The 25775-nt window shown below is 45.9% G+C and overlaps 1 protein-coding gene across 1 annotated transcript in view; it reads left to right on the plus strand.

The window, feature by feature from the left end:
• Window positions 1-25775, plus strand: part of LOC136841719 (zinc finger protein 830-like) — a 47017-nt gene that overhangs the window by 8093 nt on the left and 13149 nt on the right. The window contains 1 exon segment of the mRNA XM_067108946.1: window positions 23388-23520. Coding sequence (XP_066965047.1) covers window positions 23388-23520 — 133 coding nt within the window.

Raw genomic sequence — 25775 nt, forward strand, 5'->3', positions numbered from 1 at the left:
GGCAGAACTCCCAGCAGGCGAATTGGCTTATACCTGGGCCACTACAAATGTATTGGTGCTCTCCCGAAGGGGCAGGGTAGGCTATGGGGTGGACTGTTGGGAGTCATCTCTCACTTGTGCCATCAGTGAAGAATGCAAATACCTGACTGATCCACGATACTTTCTTGACATAACCAAGCAGTTTTGGGTGGGTGGATGAGCCAGTTTGTGTGTGGTGGTCTGATGTGTGCATTCTTGGCATCTTGGGGTCTCTTTGCGGGCTTTGGCAGTGTGATGGGGTGGGGAAGCTGGGCAGTAGAAGCCACCTGGTTTTCCCTTTCTGATGTGCTGTCGGGATCTGTGGGGGGCGCCTCTTGGGTGTCAGGTGTGCACTTTTGAACTTCTGCATGCTGACTGGTTTAAATTTATGGATTTGGCTATTAGTTCTCCCTCCCCGGGATCCGACGACTTAAAGGCACTGGCAACGACTTCTGGTATGGACATGGATAGGAGCTTGGCTGTTGGACAGAACCAAACACTGAGACACCAGGGTATTAGTAAATCTGGTGGATTTGATTCAGATGATAGGGTCCTTTATTGTACTAATGTAGGCTTGTCATTAGATTATGAATATATATACAGTGTAGTAAAACTATTTGGCAAAGTGGAAAGAATTTAATTCTAGAAAAAGATAAGGAGTCATTTTCTGCTTTTGTTAAATTTTCCTCTCCCTTGGAAGCTAGTGAGGCACATTCAAAGACTCCATAGCGACATTCTAAATGACTCAGTTCTCAGTGAAAAACTTGAATGATGAGCCATTTGATTTTATTCCTAAGACTGAAGAACATGGACCAGCCCCATGTACCAGAGCTCTTCCTCCCCCTTTATGGCATGCTGCTATCTACAAGGAGGGAGGGGAAAAATTTAATAAAAGCTGCTGAATGTATTGAGAGCAAGGTTGGTTCCATTCCCGTTGGAAATGTAAAATGCTATGGAAAGAACCTTCTAATAAAAGCTGGTAATGAGACTCAAGCAATTTTACTATCTAATTTTAAATCTCCTGAAAGTGGTAATATTGACTGTATTTCATCTCATAGATTCTTTAACACACTGAAAAGAGTAGGTTACTCAAAAGACTTGCATGTTTTTAAAGAGGAGATTCTCCGTTGATGTCCCCCTTGTGTATCTCATGTAAAAAAATTGGGTGGGGATGCAGCTATCCTTTTAACCTTCTCCTCCAATTACCTACCTGATACCATAATTTTTGGCCATGAGAGGATGCAGGTTAAAAAATATAGGAGAAATCCCAGACAGTGTCGCAAATGCTTTGAATGTGGCCATGTTCAAAACTCTCGTGATAACAATAAAAGATGTCATGTGTGCTCTGCAGACCATGATAATTTTGATGAGTGCAAAGTAGCCCGATACTGTTTCCTATGTAAGGGTGATCACACTCCAAATTCTAGGGCTTGCTCCAGATATAGATTGGAACAAGAAGTGTTGGCAGTGGTTGATAACGAACATGTCAGCGTTAGTGAAGAAAGCGCACGGCAGACGAAAGTGCCAACTCGACCTATGCTTCTGTAATAAAACTTATGAAAAATTCTAGCACTGTAAGGCCACCAATAACTGCATCTGATAGTAGATATCACAAACCTGCTATAATTACAACTACCAAGAAGTGCACAAGAAATGTTTCCCCAAACAATGATGGCTTTATAATAAAAATTTCAAATGGGTTCAGTGTTTTGGAAGAGATCTCTCCTCCTAGAAAGGTGGTTCCAAAAGGAGATTCAGAACAAAAACATCTGAGTTCAGTTCAGTCTTGCCACCCTAAAACAAATAGGAGTAGCAGTGCACACAATCATAGTAGAAATTCTGAACATCAGAATCATATATGAAGATCAACCAAAAACCCTGAACTCCAATTCAGATGAAAAAGGATTAAGAAAGCAATCTCTTATAAAGGAGAATTTCCTACTCTACCCTAGGAACAGTACTTCCATTCCAAGGAGTGGGGAGTAGCACATTTTACCACCTTAACATTCATGCTCGATATCCTTCAGTGGAACTGTAAAGGTCTCAGATCCCGTACAAAGACCTTAAAGTTTTAATGCATGAATTCAATCCAGGGATTATATGCCTGCAGGAAACAATGTTAGGCAACTCTCCTTATAATCCTGGAGTAAATTATTCAATATTTAAATCCATATCCCCAATTGGTGATTGTGCCCATGGAGGTGCTGCAATTATTATTAATAAATCTCTACAGCACTCCACAATACAATTAAATACAACTCTACAAGCTGTCGTTATTTCAGCCGATTTCGAAAAGAGGTTAACAATCTGCTCCTTATACCTTCCACCAGACCTTGCTTTTAACATTGGAGATATTCAGTCCTTAATTGACCAACTTCCAGCTCCTTTACTTCTCCTAGGTGATTTCAATGCCCACACCCCCTTTGGGGAAGTCGATTTTTAGACAGTAAAGGGAAATTAATCGAAGACCTTATTGACAGGAATGATGTTACCCTATATAATAATGGGTCAATGACTTTCCACAACATCCATGACAATTATTTCTCTGCACTGGACCTTAGTATTTCTTCATCAAGTATTCACCTTGATTTTAATTGGTCTGTTAATGAAGATTTAAATGGAAGTGATCACTACCTGATCCATTTTGAAATATGCTCTAAATGCTCCATCTGAAGCCTTGCCTAAGTGGAAGGTAGATGACACAGACTGGGATAAATTCAGTAAGGGTGTCAGTCTAGATAGGGAGTTTGAGTCCTTTCGTTCTCATCTAGATGCCTATGATTACTTTATTGAATCTACTTTGAAGAGTGCTGAAGGCTCAATTCCCAAAACAAGAGGCAAACCTTGTAGACCTGCAGTTCCCTGGTGGAACAAGACTTGTGGTATTTTGAGGAAAGTGATGAGGAAGTGCTACAGACGTTACAAAACTAGTGGCTCCCCTCATTCTAAATTAATCTACAAATGTGCTTTAGCCAAGCAGCAGCGCTTTTATAAGAAAGCCAAAAGAGAATGTTGGCTTTACTATATTAATGGAATAAACTCCAAGACCCCACTAAGAGTGATGTGGCACAAAACAAGGAAACTGAGTGGAAAATTTTATTGCATCACCATTACCCCTCATTAAAAATAAATGACACTCTAATCACAGAGCCCACTGAAGTTGCCAATGAGCTAGGAAAACGCTCTGTCTCAGCCCTAACAAAATTCTCAGAATTTCAAAGAATTAGGAATTTTGAAAGACTCCAGCTGTGCAGATTAGGGAAAATCTGAACCATACAACTACAAATTTTCCCTAAGAGAGGTTGTGCCAAGGAGGGATCTCTCTCCTCAAAGCAGAAGCACAGCTCCAGGTGAGGATACAATCATATATGAAATGCTGAAACACCTCCCAGATGATCCTGAAAATAATTACTCAAGATTATAAACCAAATATGGGAAACAGGAATTCTACCCAAGGACTGGAAAATATCCATAAGATGTTCCTATTAAAAAGCCTAATAAAGATGCCCATAAGCCACCAGCTGTAGACCAATAGCTCTTACCAGCTGTGTGTGTAAGCTGATGGAGAAAATGATAAATACTAGACTGGTTTGGCACCTGGAAACCAAAGGATTAATATCGCTATTTCATTTTCGTTTCAGGAAAAAACCGCTCCACCCTTGATCCTTTGCTGACTGACCAGTCTCCAGCAAGGATTCCTTGCCTGGAATGCGCCAGACCATCGGCATATTTTTTGACTCAGAGAAAGCATATGACACTACTTGGAGAATTGGCATCATGAAACAATTGCACAAGATGGGCATATGTGGGAGGATGATAAGATGGGCATATGTGGGAGAATGATCAGGGTTATACATTCCTTTTTAACAGACAGATTTTTTAATGTAAGAGTGGGAAACTCCCTCTCCCAACCTTTTATGCAGGAGGAAGGAGTTCCCCAAGGAAGCGTTTTAAGTGTAACACTCTTTTCATTGGCAATAAATAGTGTGGTTGAAAAATCTGGCCCCTGTTAAATGCTAAGCTTTTTGTGATGACCTTGCAATATACTGCACAGGATATGATTCCTTGTCTGTATGTAAACATTTGCAAAGGTCTGTTAATGCTATTACTAAGTGGGCTGATGAGAATAGTTTTAAATTCTCCTCTTCCAAAACAGTTGCAGTAAGATTTACCAGGTACCGGCTTGTGGAAGAGGTTCCCACACTTAGTCTAAAAGGGTCTATCCTTCCTTATGAAAATGTAGTAAAATTTCTGGGGATGACTGTAGACCATAAATTAACATGGGCCAGCCACATAAATGCCCTAAAGATTAATGTTAAACAGTCTTTGAATATTTTAAAGGTTGTTTCTGGATTTAGTCGGGGGGCTGATAAGAAATCCCTTCTGAGTCTATATGACTTTCTCTGTCAATCTAAGCTAGACTATGGCTGTCAAATTTATTCCTCAGCTTGTAAAACCAAGCTAAAGGAACTGGATGTTGTACACAACATGGGGTTGAGAATATGCTCAGGGGCTTTTAGAACTTCGCCTGTTGAAAGCATATATGTTGATACAGATCATTTTCCCCTTGATCTAAGATGGCAAGAGCTAGGGTTGTGATACATGGCTAGAATGAAAAGTGCTCCCAAAATCCCTCCTTTAAAGAACTAAAGGAAACCGACTCTCGAAGTTTTTCTTGTACAAGAGCTTCTAAACCATTCCAAACTCGACTGAATGAGGATGTTAGGAATAATCATCTTAAATCCCAGAAAGTTCTGGAAGTAGAATATCCTGTAAATCCTCCTTGGCTTATTCCAGAAGCATTAGTATGTAAAAAATTGTTTAACAAAAAGGACTGCACTGAAGAAGAGATTAGGGGAAAATTCTTAGAGCACGGCATTACCCATGCTAATTACTGTATACAAAGATCTATACAGATGGATCAAAGTCAGATAGTGATGTTGGTTGCACTGTTATCCATGGTGATACAGTGTACACAGCTAAATTACCTGACTGCATGGATATTTACTGCCGAATTAACAGCCGTAGTCTCTGCCCTAGATTTAGTTTTTCAAAGTAGATACACTAATTTTGTCATATACTCAAGAGTCTACAAGCACTTTAGAAAACTATTAAAAATTTAATAGCTTTCATCCATTAATTAAAAAAGTTCAGGAGTGGTTTTTTCATATCTAATGTTGGCGTGGAAATCAGTCTCTTTCTGTTGGGTCCTTCTCACGTGAGGGATTCAGTCAAAATGAGATGGCAGACAAGGAAGAAAGCTGCTAGTATTTTATCAGAAACCTCTTTAAGAAAAGTGCCTCATACAGACCTAAAAGGTCCCATTAGATCTTATGTTTTAAATAAAATGGCAAGAAAGGTGGACTTCTCCTCTTCTTGCCAATAATAAAAATATAGAAATATTAGAGATAATATACTGAGTTGTCGTCATTCCAGCTTGACAGACGAACAGAGGTTATTTTTAACCAGATTAAGGATTGGGCACACTCGTTTAACCCATCAGTTTATTTTAGAAAGGAAGCAGTCCTCCAGAGTAAGCTTACTGTGACGAGACACTAACAGTGGATCACAATCTGGTGGTCTGCCCCAGATATTTTAACCAAAGAGAAAGATATTTGCAGGGTAAATCCCTCTCTGATATTTTGGGAGATGAAGCAGATATTTCTGCTATCATCTCTTTTTTAAAGTTTATAAAAATTTTTAACTATATTTAATTTTTTTCCAAATATATTTATTACATCACAGAATTTTAATGGCATTAAATTTTTTATTATGTATATGTCACATTATTCATTAAACTTCATATTTCTATTTACTGGTCACATCACTTCATTTTATTTATTAATCATTTCCTTCATTAATTCATAAATTCATTTACCTTAACAAAATTTATTTCCTCTTCATTACGCGCTGAATGGCCTTCTTAGTCCCAGTGCCCGGCTTTGCCCTAAATATCATACATCCATCCATCCAGAGCTCAGTGTAGGCCTGGGACGAACCTGCACTTCTCACCCTGACCTTTTAAGAAGCCCTCTTCCAAGCCTGCTTCTCGGAAGTGAAGATCCTTTCCTCCATGTGCCAGTAGGAGCCAGGCTCCTCCATTACTGGGAGAGGTGTAGCACAAGAGGAGCAGAGGAGTGGATTGTGTCAGTGCTGAAACAGGGCTACTCCATCCCATTCAGGGAGAAGCCCCCATTAGTCAACACGCCTATCATGTTGACCGCCTACTCATTAGGGTCCGAGAAATATCCGGTCCTCTCCGATGAAGTGTCAGCCCTCCTCAAGAAAACAGCCATTGAGGAAGTAGAAGAAGGCCAGTCGGACAGTTTTTACAACCGTCTCTTCATAGTCCCCAAATGCATCAGGGGTTGAGGCCAGTACTGGAGGTAAGCACTTTGAATTTTTTGTCGAAAAGACAAAATTCAGGATGGCAGCAAGTCACTCTGTCATGTCATCCATTCACCTGAGCAACTGGATGACTACTATAGACATGCAAGATGCCTATTTCCACATCCCTATACATCCGGAATCCAGGAAATATCAACGTTTTGTGTTTCGCAACAGTGTCCCAGTTTCGGGCCTTATGCTTTGGCCTTTCGACTTCTCAGCAAGTGTTCACCCGAGTCGTTGCTCTGCTCTCCAAGTGACTTCACCTGATGGGGATAAACGTCTCCCTCTTCTTAGATGGTTAGCTCCTTCGAACACCGTCGAAGGAGAGGTGCATGGAGGACCTCCAGAAGACCCTTCGTTCATAAGAAGAGTTGGGTCTGCTAATCAACCTTTGGAATTCCCAGCTGGTTCCATCACAGACGATTCTCTATTTGGGGATGATGATAAACTCTTGAGTTTTCAGGTTTTTCTGTCACCTAGAGGAGTTCAGTTATGTCTGAAGAAAGTCGACGAGTTCCTCACCCACCAAACCTGTTCAGCGAACCAATGGATGAGCCTTTAGGTACCTTAGCTCCATAGAGCAGTTTATTTCCCTAGGAAGGCTAAATATGAGAACTCTTCAGTTTTATCTGTGGGCCAGCTAGGACAGGAAAGCTCATCCAGACACATTTGTCTTGCTGATATCTCAAGAAATCAAGGAGGATCTCTGGTGGTGGAAGTCAGAAGGCAGGCTTTCGGAAGGGAAGTCCCTTCTTCTTGAACCCCAACCTAGGCTTCTCACGCAATCGTGGATCTGCTTGGGGAGCGCTTCTAGGCACCCAAGAAGTGTCAGGAACTTGGTCCCTGGAGCAGATTTACTGGCACATCAACCTCAAGGAGCTGACGGCAGTTTGGCTGGGCTTTCAGCAATTTGCTTCAATAGTCTGCACTCAAGTAGTGACCGTACGCTTGGACAATACTACGGCCCTGTTGTATATCAAGAAGCAAGGGAGGACTCATTTGTTCTCCCTTGGGAAGCAGCGAGAACCCTCCTTTTATGGGCAGATCACAACCGAACCAAGTTGGTGACACGGTTCATCCAGGGCAAGCTCAGTGTCTTTGTGGACGGGTTGAGCCGTTGCAGTCAGATGCTCCCCACAGAATGGACTTTTCATCTGCAGGTGTGCGAGGATCTGTGGAAGCTGTGGGGGAGACCTCTTATAGGTCTGTTTGCGACGTCCAAGAATCATCGTCTACCAGTCTTTTGCTCTCCACTACCAGACCCTCTAGCATAGGTGATGGACGCCATACTACAAGACTGGTTGAACAAGGATCTCTACACTTCCCCCCACTCCTCGATTTGGGACAACCTTGACATGGTGAGGGAGCTCTTGAACCCCGGGAATCTGTTCCCGGGTTTGAGTCCAAGAGCCCCATAGACCACTATATATTTCTTTGAATTAATTTTTGTGGAATTTTCCTCTTTTGTTAAAATTTATTGGACCTGATAAAAAGGAAAAGATATAACTGGGATTGGGATTATATCCGAAGCTAAATAATGGAAACTGTAGTATGACCACCAACTGCCTGATAATGTTCAGACCTGAGAGTTATCAGATTGATAGCTCAAAGGCGGAACTATTCTTTAGGGCTGGACCACAGATTCCAAGGGGTCTGGTTTTGGGGATAGGACTCTCGGCATTCTATCCGGTTTGCCCATAACATGATTAGGATGGGGATGATTGTATTCTAGTGACGTTGTCAGTCTAGCATGCAGGTTTGGCTTACACTTGGGCCACTCTAATCAAGACGTGTCATCCCCTGTGGGGTAGGATAGGGAGCGGGCATTTGGGAGCCAGTTCTCACTCGTGCCATTGGTGGAAGAATAAACTCCATGAAAGGTTGATGATATCTTTTTAAGGTTTTCAGGTTTACAGTAAACCCCCCATATTTGCGGTCTCACTATTTGCGGACTCATCTATTCGCAGATTTCTCTGTGGAACATATAGATACATTATTTGCAGAAAAATCACCCATTCGCGGTATTTTTCACTGAGCAATATTCACTAATTACTGTATTTTCATATAATTTTCATGACTAAGTGCACTTTTTGTGATAAAACCACTGTTTTGTTCATGACACTTACCTGACAGATATATATAGCTGTATTCTCCGAAAGGGACCGACAGAAATTCAAAAACTTACGGCACATGCAGTTGGGCCAGGTGGATTGGAGTACCCATTCCGCCGCTGGGAGGCGGTATCAGAACCATTCCCATTTTCTATTCAGATTTTCTCTGTCGCTTATTGTCAACACCTGTTGTCAATACCTCCGCCCGTTGATCAGAACTTTTCCACTGGAGTATTCTGATTGTCTTTTGTCTTACCTTGCCCACCAGACGGCAAACCTGTGGGCCAACCTGGTTCTCAGGCGAAGAGACGCTGTTCTTTCACACTTCGCCAGGTTTGTGGGACCCAAGTCGGCAATGACCCTATAGAACGGACTGCTGCTGGGTTCTGCCCTCTCTTTCCTAGAGAGCTGGTAGATGCTGCAGTGGACAAACATTGGGCCGATGACAGCGACCATCTTGTCCACTCTGTGGGCAGGCTAAGACTCTCAGGTCTTCACGCTGCACTGCAGCCCAGCCTTCAGGCCAGGCTGGCACCTCCTCGCCCCCTAGGAAGTCCCAGATTTTGAAGGGATCCCGCGGGAATACCCAGCCGCCTTCTTCCACCGGAATGGATGGGCATTCTCCCCCTTTCAGCCCTCTTTCCAGTCTGGTAAAGGGGGCAAAGAGAAGAAGAAGGGAAAACGCTAGGGGCAGCCTTCCCCTCCAGCTGCTGCTAACGGTGGTGGAGTGCCTGTCGAGCCACTGGGCAATGTGGCAGCGATACAGAGCCGAGACCTGGATAGTGGATGTCCTTTGGGAGGGATATCTACTCCCCTTCAAGTCTCGGCCACCCCTCACCGTCTCCAGTCTGTCTCTGTACCTATTTGCTGAATCTCACTCTAATGCATGAAGTGCAAGCCATGCTGACCAAGGGTGCTGTAGAAGTCGTGTCAGATTGGTTCCCAGGCTTTTACAGCCATATCTTTCTCGTGAAAAAAGGCCTCGAGGGTTGGAGACCAGTCATAGATCTCTCCTGAACCGCTTCGCTCACCAGACTCGGGTTCACAATGGAGATCAAGGGCATCTGCTCAATTTCCATCAGGAAAATCCACTTCATTGTTACAGTGGATTTGAAGGATGCGATTTTCAGATACCCTTTCTCATCCACCCTCTGCAAGTACTTTGCTTTATCCCCTGGGGAGACATTCTCCAATTCAGGCACTCTGTTTCGCTCGACCACTTCTCAGGTGTTCACGAGAGTGTTCACCTTGGTTTCAGCTTGGGGCCCATTTGCACAGGATATACCACGAGTGTTCAATCCATCATTGTCCTGGCGAGCTCCTGCCGCAGTTGCTACAGGACTTGACTGGCTCTCAAGTTTTTCTGGCCAATCTTGGGATCGAAAATCTCGAGTAGTTGGATCTCACCCTCACAGTAGGATAAAATACCTGGGCATGTTGATAGATACAGTAGCAGCAAGAGTCTTCCCCTTGGACTCTCGTATCAGGAGGTTCAGGAAGGCAGCACAGCTGTTTCTGTCTCGACAGGAACAGCCAGCTCGGCAGTGGCAAGTCGTCATCGGTCACGTGTCGTTATTGGAGAAGCTGGTCCCTCATGGGCGTCTACACCTTCAGTCCCTGCCGTGGAAACTGAAGGAGTTCTGGTCCCAGTCTCGAGACCCCAAGTCCCTTCCCATCCCTCTCTCCAAGGAGGTGAGAGAGGACTCAGACTGGTGGATGGACAACAGGAACCTCTTAATAGGAGTATGCCTACATACTCCCCTTCCGGACATGCTTCTGTTCTCAGGCACATCGATCGAGGGATGGGGTAACACCAAGAGTTGCTGACTTTAGGTGTAGCACCAGGACGACAAGCACCTTCTACATCAACATCCTGGAGCTCAAGGCAGCCTTCCTGGCTCAAGAGTCCCAGGATTGGAGGATGGGACACCCTATGGTGTTGGAGAGCAACAACACCACAGTCGTGGCACATATGTCATCACAGGGTGGCCTAGCCTCCCACTTCACCAGTTGACAGTGCAGGTGCACGTAGTGGGGTTCTGGCTCACTCCAGTAGAGCTGTCAGCCAGGCAGATCCAGGCAAGAGGAACGTAGTGGCAGACAAGCTCAGCCGCCAGAATCAGGTGGATTGGGACGGGAGGTCCCTTCACCCAGGCATTGCAGAAAGATTGTTCGACCTGTGGAGGCATCCTGGTCATCGATCTGTTCGCCACCCGCACAACGTGAAAACTTCAGGTCTTCTGTCTGGTCATGCCGACCTATGGGCGTGCTGCAGAGGACGCGTTCCAACATCCATGGGACACCTTCAGTGTCTACACCTTTCCTATGTTTTGCCTGGTTCTTAGGGTGATCAGCCAAGTGGTGAACACCCTGAATCTCAGGATGATTCTGGTGGCTCCCAAATGGCCTCAGGCTGTTTGCATCCCGAATGCCCCAACTTCTTTCCGAGGCAATCGAGAGAGATTCCTCCTGGGTCTAACTCTGCTGTGTCAGCCCCACGTCAGCAGTATCACCTGGCAGTAGTCCATCTCCTGCGAGCAAGAGGCTTTTTGAAGCGTCACAACAATGGAGGTGGCTGATACCCTACCAGTCCTCTGCAGCAGCTTACCAGGAAAGTGGTCCATCTTCTGTAGTTTGTGTTGTGGGACGGGTATCTTCTCCGTCTGAGCTACTGTCTGTGGCAGGTCGTGCGGTCTTTCCTCATCATTCTTCTCGAGAGAAGCTTTCTCCGTTTCACGTAAAGGCTATAGAGTCGCACTCCTGGCCTAGTCTTGCAGCTGGTGTGGATATCTCTCTTCTTTCGGAGATATCTCTATTGATGAGACCTGAGAGGTCTTGCCCACCCAGGACCTCAGGCCTCTGCATGGGATGTGACTCGCTCTAAGGAGCCTGATCATGATCGCATGGCCTCTTTATGAGAGTTGTCAGACAGAGATCTGACTTCTTCAAGACCATCTTCCCGCTTTCCCCGATTGGCAAGGAGTTTGTGAATCCTGCGGACATTCTTTTGATGTTAAGCACTCGAAGGGATGGGGATCTGTTACAATTGTTTGTCCTGTAATTCATAACGAAGACTTGGAATCTGTCAGTCCCTGACGCCAGATTCAAGTCCTTCATGCCCACCTCATGCCACCCCTCAATGTGACGCCTTGGCCGAAAGGCCAATTGGAATGTTTACATCCAGGCAGGCAGGACTCTTCCGACGGTAGTTAACTGCCCAACTAATGCTTGTTCGAAGTTCAACGGTCGCTTCAGCTTCGCTGAAAGTAATTCCTAATGCAAAGGACCCCAGGTTTGTATAGTCAGAAAACACAATTTACTTTAAAACTGTGATATTTAGAGACGCTTAGTGTCAGTGTAGATGACTAGTCCCCACCCACTTTCAGGATATGAGAGGAATGACTTCAACAGTGTGATTCAGTTGTTTTTCTGCCGGCTCCGACAGTGATTCATTTGTGAGCAGTCAGCTTAAAATTTGGCTTTTGTCGCTTTCCCTTTTGAGGTTCTTCTTTGGGTGAAGTACTGGTAGCGTACTGCTTTTATATTTGTTAGGTTCTTTCTTAGTGAGACTGTTAACTTTCCTCAATCTAGACCCTTTCTTCAATTTGACTTACATTATAACTCCATTGTTGACTTCTTAGACTTAGCCTAGTATGTGGACTCTAGCGCTGCTAGCCTATGCTGTTGCAGCAAAGGCTGCAATACTAGGCTCACTAAAGAGAAATATGACTCTCACTCTATGTGCGTAGAATGTAGGGGACAAGAGTGCTCAGTTGATCAAACATGTGATGAATGTTCAGAGTGGGATGCTAGAAAATGGAAGGCTTTGGAGTCTCATTTAGCAAAATTTGACAGAGACAGGAAATGTAAGGCTACCTCAGAGCCAAAAGACAGACAGTAGATAGCATGACAGTAGTACAGATAGCAGATAGCATGACAGTAGTTAGTTCTGCTGATGATGATATTCTTGCTTTACACTTACCTGCTCCCGCTGTGTCCCATGTTCCCACCCTCCGACTTTCAGTGGACCTTACCCAGCTCCTTTAAGCTCAACCCAGTCTCTTACAATTTTTGAGTCAAAATCAGACGTACTCTTTGATGTCAAAATAAGCACTAGGATACGACCAGTTGGGAGTTTAGTATGTCCTTATGGACAAGTTGAAAAAAGTGCTAGTGTTAGTGAAGTGTCAGTGGAGGCATGGCTGCTCGTCCCACTAACGCTACTGGCAAAGGTCACGGGCGTACTCCCCTACACCTGGGAGCAGTCATACCAGAGGCCCAAGAGGCCCAAGGGAGGTTGGTGGGGTCTACCCACGGGCAGTCGTTGCCTCAGTTGGACCTGTTGCAACTTCCCAGGTCTCAGAAGTGAGTTGGCTTTCTCAAGTTCCGAGGGCTTCCAGCTCCCAAGAATAGGTGCGGTTGAGAGCTTCAGTGATGACTCGCAGCCATCGAAAATGCCTGCAGCGACACAGTCCACTCCCCTCCAGTGCTCATAAGAAATTTAGGAGCCCTGAAGCAGCTCTTGTAGTTTCTGGGATTCCCAAGAATGCTTCTCTCCAGTGTATCCTGTGTGAGGCCATGTTCATCTGCTCCAAGACGCTTCATGTCGCCTCATGAGCGCCTAGTAGTGCCTGAGTCTCAAAAGCAATGGATCTCCCAGCAACACCAAACGCTGTAATTTCAAGCACCCATTACTGGCCGCAGCGCCCAAGCTCTCACTAGCACCTGAGCGCCCATTACCGCCCATCCGCCCTTTAGCACCCATTCTTCTAGTTAAGCCTGAGCTCCCGTCATCGCACATGCGGCCTTCAGCACCCAAGACTCCAGCTCAAACGCCTTCTGCAGACACAACAGACCCATTACTAGCTCCCATTCAGCGTCAGCTGGCGGACATGTTAAATTTGCTTGAGAGAGAGCCTCCTTTTTTTTGTCCCAGGCCCATCAAGATTTGCTTCTATCCCGTTTCGTCGGAGGGTGAAGGTGAAATTGGTGAAGTGGATCAGGGCTCCCCTCCGACAGCTTATGCAGCTTTATTGACGTACTTGCTGCAGAACTTTCCGGGATTCTTCTCGCCTCCGGCCCCGACCTCCCCGGCTTCGACGTTTTTCATCAGTGACAAGCCTTCCAACTCCTCCAGGTTACCGCAGATGGTGCTTTCATCTTCCGCTAGGAAGGCTCTCAATCATCTGGCTCTCGGAGAAGAGAAAGCAGGGGAAGTCTTTCTTCAGCTATCCTCCCTCTCATCTTGGGCGCTGGAGGTATTCTTCATACGAGACTGGAGAAGCTCCGTCACTGGGAGTGGCTGCCTCCTCCCCGGGTGACTTCTCAGGACTTACTGACTCATCTAGGAGCTATTCCTTGGTCAAATATAAGGTGATATTCTCTCACAGACTGCACTCACCTTTTAAGAACTTGTTCAGGAACTTTAAAGTTTTTAGCTTTTTAGACTGGTTGGTGGGGGCCTTAGCCCGCAAGATTAAGAATTGCTCTTCACTCCCTGAGGAAGTCACATCGGATTGGCTGAATGTCCTGTCATGCACAGATAGGGGCATCAGAGATGGCTCTCAAGAGTTAGTCTCATTCTACGTGGATTGAGTTTGGAAGAAGAGAGAGGTCTGGTGCTCATTCACTACGAAGATTGTCACAGCTTCTCAGAAGTCTGCCCTGTTGTATTCTCCTCTCGATCGCCAGCACCTCTTCCTTCAGTCTACTTTGTGACATTTCTTCAGAACTTCAGAAGAAAAGTACACAAGACCTTAGGCTCGGCCGCTCAGACATCCCAAGGAGTCTCCACGATCGCTACCAGAGCCCCTCTCCGCCAGCCTCTGTCCTTCGAGGTGGCAGACCTAGAGCCTGCCCAGGCCTAGGACAACCCGCGCTCGGCCCCGACCTTTTAAGAAGCCCTTCCGCATGCTGCTCAGGAGGTAAGGATCCTTTCCTCCATGCGCCCAGTAGCTTGTGCCCCCATTACTGGGAGGTGGAGCACAAGAGGAGCGGAGCAGTGGATTGTGCCGCGCGAAACAGGGTTATTCCATCCGCCCAGGAGAAGCCCCCATTAGTCAACACGCCTATCACATTGACCACCTACTCAGTAGGATCCAAGAAGTATTCGGCCCTCTCCAATGAAGTGTCAGCCCTCCTCATGAAAACAGCCATCGAGGAAGTCGAAGTCCAGTCGGACAGATTTTACAACCATCTCTTCATAGTCCCCAAGGCATCATGGGGTTGGAGGCCAGCACTGGACTTAAGCTCCTCGAATTTTTTTTTTTTTTTATCGAAAATACAAAATTTAAGATGGAAATAAGCCACTCTGTCATGTCTAACATTCAACGGGGTGACTGGATGACTACCATAGACACGCAAGCTGCTTATTCCCACATCCCTATACATCCGGAATCCAAGAAATATCTACTTTTTGTGTTTCGCAACAGAGTGTACCAATTTCGACCGCTCCGCAAGTGTTCACCTGAGTCCTTGCTCCACTGTCCAAGTGGCTTCATCTGATGGGGATAAAACATCTCCTCTTCTTAGACACAATTGGCCCTTCTCGATCACCGTTGAAGGAGGTGCCTGAGGACCTTCTGAAGACCTCGTGGTATCAGAAGAGTTGGTCTGCCAATGGAACTCTTCAGAAGTCCCAGCTGGTTCCATAACAGACGATTCTCTATTTGGGATGTGATGATAAACCCTCAGAGTTTTCAGGTTTTTCCATCACCCAAAAGAGTTCAGTCATGCCTGAAGAAAGTCGATGAGTTCCTCACCCAGCAAACCTGTTCGGTGAACCAATGGATGAGCCCTCTAGGTACCTTAGCCTCCATGAAGCAGTTTGTTTCCCTAGGAAGGCTACATATGAGAACTCGTTCAGTTTTATCTGCAGGCCAGCTGGGACAGGAAAGCTCATCCAGACACATTCGTCTTCCCGATATCTCAAGAAATCAAGGAGGATCTCTGGTGGTGGAAGTCAGAAGGCAGGCTTTCAGAAGGGAAGTCCCTTCTTCCTTTGAACCCCAACCTAGACTTCTATGCAGACGTATCGATCTGGGTTGGGGAGCACTTAGGCACCCAAGAAGTGTCAGGAACTTGGTCCCAGGAGCAGATTCACTGGCACATCAACCTCAAGGAGCTGACTGCACCGGGCAGGGCTCGCATTGCGCTCAATATCCGCAATCAAGTAGTGACCGCACACTTGGACAATACTATGGCCCTGACATATCAAGCAGCTGTGGGCTTATCTATTCATTTTCCCTTTGTGAAGCAGCGAGAACCCTCCTTTATGGGCAGATCACAACCAGGCTAAGCAGGCACATGATTCATCCAGGGCAAGCTCAACGCCCTTGCAGACTGGGTTGAGCTGTCACAGTCAGGTGGTCCCCTACAGAGTGGACTTCCTTCATCCGCAGGTGTGCAAGGTCTGTGGAAGCTGTTGGGGAGACCTCTTGTAGATATGCTTGCAACGTCCAAGAATCATCCTCTACCAGTCTTTTGCTCTCCAGTACCAACCCTCTAGCATGGGCGACAGACGCCATACTACAAGACTGGTCGAACAAGGATCTCTACGCCTTCCCGCCATTCTGCATGATACGAGAAGTCCTCAACAAGTTCCACAACCACATGAACATCATGATTACTCTAGTGGCCCTGTTCTGGCCACGACAGGAATGGTTCCCGGATCTCTTCAAGCTGCTGACGGACTTCCTGAGGCTGTTACCACAGCAACTAAGTTCAAGCTCGTGATAACCACTTCCAGGTGGTTCCACCAAGGATTGTCCACTCTGGTCTTGACAGGGTTCAGACTGTCAGGAAACTCCTCAGACAGAAGGGGTTTTCAAGAACAACTTCAAAGGCTATTGCCAAGTGTAGGCACTCCTCTTCTGACAAAGTCTGTCAAGCCAAGTGGGCAATCTACAGAGCCTGGTGTAGAAGACATGACATCTCATCTTCTAAGATTTATGTAGCAGACCTTGCCGAATGTATCATGTCCTCCTCTACAATCAGAGGATACAGGGCTATGCTGAGTTCAGTATTTCAGCACAGAGATGTGGATTTCTCTGCTAATCAAGACCTGTCCTGATCTCATTAAATCTTCGATACTCCAATCCAAGGGCAAGAGGTCGCCTCTGAATCTGAGGTTTTAGCGGCTTCTGACCCAGCTTGAGCCTCTTCGCTCTGCTTTGTTACAGATTCTACCATGGAAGACCTCTTTCTTGTGATGTTAGCGATCGTCGTAAGGTATCAGTGAAGTGCATGCCCTTGACAAGAGAGTGGATTCATGTGGAGGCCTGTGTTCCTTCACCCCAGGCTTTTTAGCAACTAATGAAGACTCAACTAAAGCCCTGGCCTCATTCCTTCATCATTAAAAGCCTGATGGAAATTATAGCTCCAGATGAGGAGAGAGCTCTGTCCGTGGAGAGCACTGAGGTACTACTTCTGCACAGAATGGAAAGATCTGAGGTCCCACGAGTAATTTGTGGTACTCGGTTAGAATCCATCTCGCGTCTCTATCAAAGAACGGCTTTTCTTCTTCTTTTGAAGGATCTGATCTCTCTGAGGCCCATTCTCACGCTCATCAAAGCTGAAGTTCATGAGATCAGAGCTGTCTTCACTGCCTCAGCCTTCACACAACCTGTCTTCTATCATCAGTTCTCAAATGACTCACTCAAACCACCATGGCTCCACATTCCTGTGATGGAAACTACTTTAAAATTGTAGTGGCATGGTGTTGGGGGAGGAAGCATAGAAAGCATATCTTCTTTTCCTTTTCTCTCCTTGAACTTGGGTGTTGATAAGGGGAGCCTGGGGTTTACTGTGTACTTGTAGACCCACCAGTCTTAGCTTTAATGGATGGGTGGTGTTTGTATATTTTGTGGTGTAGGTGATGCTCGTGTTCATTGGTTCTGGTCATTAAGTTGGTCAGTATGTGCACGGGGCAGGGGCAACTGGCTTCTTGTATACTTTGTTAGTCACTAGGTTCATCCCTTGCTGCTAAGTACCCACTGACGTAGAGGTGTGTCTGGCCAACTCGCCACATCCTACATGGTTAAGATGAGTGTCGACCAGAGGCAGTATCCACCCTGCAGCAGCCTCCTCTCACCCGTAAGGAACGCATAAGCATTAAATTAAAGTTTAATTTTTATTGTCTCTAACTCATTATCATCCATAATGTTTTGGGGTAGTTAATCCATACATCCCACCTCATGTCAATTTGGGATTCAGCAGTGTAATTACTTGGTAAGTTACATATATAAAAAGTGGATTTGACAGGAAAATCTATTTTGAGGAAGGTCCCTGTCACCCGTGAAATCTCCATTACAGCACGAAATTTCTAGGTATAATATGCTAGATATACCAGAGAAAAAAAGAGCTTTCAGGAAAGCTGCCAGTTATTACCCCCAGTTCGCGCCTTTCCAGGGAAGACGCCGGTATAACGAAGGGTGAGTGGAAAGATCACTACCACGGAGACTTACTCGAAAGATTCCCTCCCTATCAAAACCCCGGAATAGACAGAAATACACAGTCCCACACCTAATACTCCGCCAGAGGCTGACACTAGCGCCACTCACTCATTCAAGGTGCTAGCACTAACCCCAGACTTGGCATGCAAGAAAGGGGGAGCAATAGGTGAGTCGAGGGTGGTGACATCGGACCTTCAGAAATAGATTTTTCCTTGTCAAAAATCCCTTTTCTGAGTTCAGTCCCGTCAGCCGTGAAAGAGTGACAGAGAATCATGCCAAGGCTGCAAACTACGAGGAAACAAGGTAATCTGAAGAAACACATGCAAAGCAGTTTAATGAAGGAATTTCTACACGTGAGAACAACACTAAACCTAAGGCACATCAAAGACTTAAATTACTTAAAGAGTGGGGGAAGTCCTCAGCACCACAGGGGAAGGGGTCCCCAAAACCACTAACACTACTAAAGCACAATATCACACGAAAATTGATAGGTTCAACGGCACATATAATCTTAATTGGTATGCACAATCTTAAAGCTAACACAGAATCTAAGCTAAACACGTAAGAGATCAAATCAACCGCAAACAAAATGATGCAGTGCATATACATATATCTGGGGTATATGGAGCAAAAAGAAACTACCCAGTACCCTTACAGGAAAATACAATCGAACATGTCAGATTACAAACACTCAACAGACAATATACATCAATATGAGGAGCAAGGGCAGTGAGGCATGATCAACCAGGGTGATAAGCAGAGAAGTAAAATGAGGAAGTATGGGGGAAAGGAGGATATGATATGATTAAGAAGTTAAGGTGGGGAGATGACACTTTCCCACAGCTATGGTAGAAATTTCAGGCTTCGGAGCGATTTTAAATAGTGGCGTTTAAACACTAGAGGTGATTTCCAACCTGCAGATTTAGACAATTCTGAGAACCACAGAAAGTAATTACTGAGGCAGCAACTGCTCGAATATCATGAACCTTAGGAACTGAATCTGCTGGCTCATTTAATAAAATACAGAATTTGTTGTCTCATACTATCCAGTGAAAGAGTACCACCTTTCTCCCTGATAAAAAGAGGACCCGACTTACTCTGTGGAGTTCTTAAAAGGTAAGATTTAAGTGTATAAACTGGACATAAAGACTGGTCTTGTGGAAGGGGCACCACCTTCCAAGGAGACCACCTGTCTTGTGGGTCTTCGTTTTTGGCTAAGAATCTAGGATCAGGGGAGAAAGGAGACCCTCCGAAGGGAGGAAGTCTACAAAATTATCACTCTCTAGTGAGAGCCGACAGCTCTGAGATTCTGCACCCAGCTGCTTAATCAGAAATAAGGTCTTCCTCAACAGATCCTGGATAAGAGCATTGTTACCCATTCTGATGCTAACTTAAGGACGCCATTGAGAAACCAATGAATGGAATGTGGGCGTGATACGGTCTCAGACTCCAGCTTACGTTCTTGGGGACGGATGAAAAATAGGAATCTGTAAGGTCGATTTTAAAGTCGTGATAGAAATACTTCTTCAGGGCTGACTTGGTCAGGTAATAGTGGCCGGAGCAAGGCCTTTTCAAACAGAGATCTAAGAAAGAGACCCCAATTAGCTCACATGATTTTGGCTTCAGATGCTTTTAGGAAGGAGGCTAACTTTTGACTGCTGAATCATACTGTCTAAGAGTAGAATCTCTTTATCTGATTCAAGAAATAGAGTGTTGACAGGGTCATGTTTGCCTTTTGGGCTGCTAATTTTATAAAGTCCATAAAACTAGGGTGTCTGAATTCTTGAGGAAGCTGACACAGTCTTGGTTTGTACTGTCTGGGTCAGTATGGGGCTTGGGAACTAAGACTCGCAACTTCCAGTTCCTGAAGAAGAGGGAATCCAATTGCTCTTCGGCCAATAGGGGGGGCTACTAGGCTGGTTGACCTTGAATGTCCTGAGTTTGTGTACTCTCAGCAGTAAATTTATTGGGGATAAATTTTCTCCCAATTGTCTAACTATTGTCATTAAGGTCCGTATGGTCACTATGGTCCAGGTTAGCCACATAACAGGGGAGCTGAGCAGCCTCGAACAGATCCAGACCTGGAGACCCGGAACCGGCGCAAATCCATTTGAAATCTGTCCAGGGACCAATTGCCTAACGGAGTAGCCCTGACAGGGAATCCCACCATCGCCCATACCCTTAGGTGTGAGCTGACAGGTGCCAAATGTGCTTGTTCGGGCTAGGAGAAGATAGCAAACTATTATTTGCGCATTCGACCTGATTTGGAGTCACTTGTTGATGCAATGAACTACCACTGCACATCCAATACCAGCCTGATATGAACTAGTTGGGGGGCTTGATTTTCTTTAAAGTTAGAAAGACCGCTTATATTTCCAGGGTGTTTATATGGAACTGCTGAAGCACTGTGGACCACGCCTCTTGTACTTTTGTTTTGAGAATATCTCCCAGCCGCTTAGGGAAGCTCTGTGTGGGACACTAGTTCCCGAGGGGGAAATTCTTGAAGGAACTGACTTGAGAGTAGCCCTCACCGTGGGCCCAAGGCCGCAGTCTTGTTTTTAAGATTCGAGGGATGGAGGAGACTTGTCTCTTGAGCTTGGACATTGGCTCCCACTCCGCACACTCTGTTTATGTCTTTGTTTCGCTAAGAGCAGGTCTGTCACTGAGGCAAATTGAAGGGGACCCACAGACTCTTTTCTTTTGGGATCAAGTGATTTATTGATTTGAGAAATTTCCTGGTGAGAGATGCTATCTCCTTCCTCTCTTGGGAGGCGGGAGAGATAACGCAGAGAAGACAGATCCCACTGGAGGCCCAGCCACTGAAAACCGACCTCGGAGTCAGGCGACTTTTCTCTGTTCAGTTGGAAACCCAATCCACTCCAGGAAGTTGATGACCATGGTCGTAGCCCTTCTGACACTCTAGGAACTGTTGGTGCCTGACATCCAACCGCTCTAGGCACGCTGCTAGGATATCCTCGACCGAGTTGTTGAACTACCGCGTCCGCTTAGCTTGGTGAATACCCTGGGCGCAATGTTTAGACCGGCGGCATGACCTTGAACGAGTAGGTTTACCCCCGAGTCTGAAACCGAGGAACTGAGAGAAGTTCCGCGCACTCGACGTGATAATATGCCTGAAAGATCGAGCAGAGGTGGTGACGGGCTCCACACGGGAAGTAGAGTCCGCATCTGAGCTACTTCAAAGCATGCATAAATTTGTCGCATTTTATGCAGGAGATTTAGACGACAGATCCAGGATCACTCTTTGCTGATCTGAATCTTTGGGAACTGTGAATAACCTGCCTTGAAATTTTAGGTGTCTTACTTTCTTTATTGCTCGCTTGTTGAGCAATTCGCCACATAATCCTAGGATTGATGAGGGTGGTTGGTAAACCTGTTCGGAGGAGGAGGGTCTCGATTCAGCTCCATCCCAGACTTGGACACAATACTGTGTGCCCAAGGGCTGAAGGTCCATTGGTCCCTGAACCAATACAGGCGACCACCTACCTGTGTTTTCTCAGTGGGAGGAAGCGGGTTTGTTCCCTCTACCACGTCCAGGTTTTCCTCTTGGGGTGGTGTTTGCCTTTCCTCTGTGAGGGGCCCTGCCTCTTCCCTTGCATCCTGTTAAGGTCAGGAAAATCCACGGCCCTACAGGTGGGGTTGTGGCGGCCGTGGGTGAAGCAACATACGAGGGCGTTGAGCAAGGGAATGAGCTGGTTGGACCAGCACATATTGTTGGGGGTGAGCTTTGAGGTGAGGCTGTGCCACTGCTGAGACCGGGACGCTTGGAAACCACCACCGCTAGTGGGGCCTCTCTATGCCTCCTAAAAACGCTTACCTCCTCTCGCCTGGGGCCCGCCAGATTCTGGGGTCTTGCGCCTTGTAGGCAGAGATGCCCCCAGCGAGAGAGCGCAGACCTGAAGGTCTCTTGTAGCCTCAGTCATGACATTCGTAACTCCTCTTCTGGGAAGAGGTTAGCCTCAGACGCTCTCTTACAGCCAGCAGTCAGGACGGATAGTAGCATTTGTAAAGATAAACTTTCAGCATTCCAGTCTGGCCATGGATGAACTCAAAAGGTCAGACTGAAAGCCAGCTAGCAGGGACTTAGCGCTAAGACCTGGAAAATGGCTCGTCCACAAGAGGAGACGGCAGTGGTTTCCGTGAGGCAGACGGAGTTCAGGACCGGCCAGCTTAGTCCGGGGCATCAAACCCGCCTTATCAAAGACTTCTGCAGCTTGGGGAGTTCTCACCAAACTGTGAAGAAGTACAGAAGGGTCCAACTTCCGACCGTGAAGGTGTGATCGAGCATCCATCCAGAACTCATCACTTCCCCGGGAACACCAGGGAAGGGGGTCTGTTTCTCTCAGCTGGCAACGATTACCTCAAAAGCACGCCGGCCGTAGCCAGGGCGACTTTGTTCAAACAGGGAGTTGGGTGTTGTTCCCAGGGCAAATATAGTGAAGTTGCCCTTGGAAAGGAGTCAACTTTGTTGTCTGCTCACACCACAGAGTGCGCAGGAGAGACGACTGAGCTTGGTCCCTAGGGATGACAGACAGTCTCCTGGGAACCTTATCAGAACGTATCCATGCTTCTCTCTCTGTCAATCTTACGAAGCCTGGATACGGGGCAAAAGATCGCATGGTAAGAATTCTTAACCTCCAACCTTCTCGTGTCAAGACCTTCAATAGTGAGTTTGCCATTGTGTTGATGGCCCGGAGGGCTTAAACGCCAAGGGTTACCGACATCTAAAAGGCGGGAGGTCCGCTGTGCCGGGAATGCTACTGGGGTTCATATGGTGGTTTAGCCATTCACGCCAGCATGTTGTCATAAGTGGCAAACTTTTCGGATATCTTATTGTCATAAGTGGCAAACTTTTCGGATATCTGATTGAATTTATCGTTGATATCCTCAGAGAATCTTTGGAACATCTGGTTCGCGAAAGCCTCCGCCATTAAAGGCAGGCTGGCGAGGAGGGCTGGCTTTGCTGCCCTCTTTTACTCGCTCGCTTTCTGTCGGAGTGAACCACTTGCTCCGGAGGCCAGCAGGTGCTGAGACCGAAGCTCTTCGACGGGGAAAGGCGATGCTTCTTGGAGGACGAGGATTTATAGCCCCTTCGCTTCTCCATGAAGTCTTCAACTTCAACTTGGGGATGGCTACGGAGCCTATCACCCAAGGAGGAAGACTTCCCAAACCTGAAAAGAACTAAGGTCTGTATGTTAAGAAAACTACTTTTAAGATTTGGTATTTTATATTATGATCTTGGGGACCCTCCAGATGATGTTGAGTTCTAGATAAGGTGAAAACAGATAAATGAGGGACGACTATAAAAGACTGGTTTTGTTTTCATACTTAGAAAAAATACCAATTATTTTTAAAAATCTGTTATATTTCACATTCATTCCCTTAACATTTATGTCAGATACAATAGCAGGGGTCAACTGATGTGTATAGTGTGTGGTACAATTGTAAAAAGTGCTATAATTTGGCAAGCACATGTTATCAAGCGATCACACTTGGAAAACTTAGCATCCCTTCAGAAAAAACAAAAACAGGTGAGTTTGAGTGTTTTAGTATTGCATAAAAACCACTGTTTACATGTAAGTTGTAACTTCTGAGGATTGTGGGAATTTCTTATCACACCATAAGTATTAAGTATCAACTGCAGTGGTTATTGATACCCAAATATTGTTTTTATATGAGCAACTTACCCAGTAATTATGTAGGTATTAGTAGTTTCACTCGTTCGGCAGCTTAAAATTTTGAAATTCGCAGGTCACACTAGTTTGTCTTGGGGTAGGTGACATGCCCTGCCAACTTTAGGGGAAAAGAGAGGAACAACTTAGCAAAGAGCTTCAGTTTGTTTCTGTTGAAGTCCAGTGGTTGGCAGCAGCTTGAATTTTGGAATTCTTACTTTGCTGGTTGTATTCTCTCATCGAAAATTAGTGAAGTATTCTTTTGGTAGCCTTGCAGCATAATTAGTTAGTGATAGGTGAGATCTTGTCACCAGATTCTGACTTTTTTCCTGTTATTTAGACTTGTCTATTGGAATTTTCATAGTATCTGACGCTAGTGTTTCTAGTTTTAGGTATTGCACCAAAGGCTGCAATACAAGACTAACTAAGGAATCGTATGACTCACACAATTTGCAGTGAGTTTAGAGGACAGACATATTCTGTTGACTTAAGGTGTTCAGAATATAATGATTGGGACTTAAAGAAATGGAAGACCTTAAAGAAATGGAAGACCTTAGACTCTCATTTAAAGAAACTTGCAAGAAAAGGAAAGCGACTGCTTGGGAAGTTAGTAAATTGCTAGCTTGTTAGGGTTCATCTGCTAAGTCAGATACGAATGTTCTTTTAGTTTCTTCAAATCCTGTTTCAACTCCTCTACCAGTTCAAACCTCTCCTTTACCCAGCTCTCACGTTTCCAATCCCAACCCCATGGCCAGTCTTGAGTCGAAAATCGACATGAGATTCGAGTTGATTGTTGAATCGATTGCCCAGTTAGTGTCCTTGGTTAAAGTGCTCATGGATAATAAAAGTGAGTCAGAGCACCCAGTGGTGCCCAGTGCAAGTGCAGTGGTAGTGGAGGAGGTGGCTGTTTGGCCCGCCGATTCTCTTAGGCCAAGGTCTCTAGCATACTCCCCAGCACCTGGGAGGAGTCAGACTGATAGCCTACGGGAGGTCGGTGGGGTGTGCCTACGAGCAGTCACCCTCTCAGTTCAGTCCCATGATGTATCCCAGACTGCAACCAAAGGCCATTGGAAAGGCCTTAAAGTGGACGTGCATTGTATGTCCTCAAGTTCTGAGGAGCTTAGTTCCAGGCGTCAATGGCTCTTTTCGGACAAATCATGACCTCTGAAAAGGCGTGCAGTGGACGTCGCGAACTCTTGTTCTGTGGCTTGTAAGGAGAGCAAGGATCCTGAGCACCCCTCTTGTAGTCACTGGGGTAGCCCAGAGCATTTTTCTTCTGGTAACCTCTTGGCTGAGGATCATTGTTCAGCGGTGAGATGCCAAGTGTCTCGTAAGCGCTCTTCATTGTCTAGGGGAGCCTCTTCCAAGGATAGTCGTTTAGAGCCTGAATGCCCAGCAATGTCGGATCTTCTCTCAGGAGTTGAGCACCCAGTAGCTTCAGCGCACTAGTTAGCACCTGAGCGCCCAGCAGCTGCCGTACGTGAATTAGCACCCAAGCTCTCAGTTGTAAACAAGCGCCCATCGGCACCTGAACTTCCTAGTGTTTCGTCTCTGGCGCCCGGCCTTCCAGTGATTCCAGAGTGCCCATTGGCGCCCACACTTCAATCTACACATCACACTGTCTCTTCAGTCGCTCCTGCAGTCGGAGTTTCATCTCTTCTGCACCTTGGACAGTTCCCTGCACAGATGCCTCTTAGTATTCAGGCTCTCTCAACCAGTATTCCCCCTCCTGCAGTTGATCCTATTCAAAGTAAACCTGACAGCATTTTAAATCTGCTCAAGAAGTCTCCACTGGCTTCCCAGGCTCCTGCGGATTTATTGTTGTCTCCTGTTTCTTCAGAGGAAGAAGTTGTAGCAGAACAGGATGTACCTTTGACAGCTTATTCCTCCTTGTTGAGATTCTTTCTAGCCACTTTTCTGAGCTTCTTTTTGCCAGCAACTCCCTCCTCTCCTGCATCGGCAATTTTTATGGAGGCTTTGTGGAGGCTCAGTCAGCTGGTTCCTCCAAGTTACCTAAGTTGGTCCCTCTTCTTCAGCAAAGAAGGTGCTGAGTGAAGTAGAGGGGTGGCTTGCAGAAAAGAGAGACCTAGGTAAAGCTGCCTTTAGTTTTCCGC

The sequence above is a fragment of the Macrobrachium rosenbergii genome, chromosome 9 (genome assembly GCF_040412425.1).
Source record: "Macrobrachium rosenbergii isolate ZJJX-2024 chromosome 9, ASM4041242v1, whole genome shotgun sequence".
In the NCBI taxonomy this organism is placed as follows: Eukaryota; Metazoa; Arthropoda; class Malacostraca; order Decapoda; family Palaemonidae; genus Macrobrachium; species Macrobrachium rosenbergii.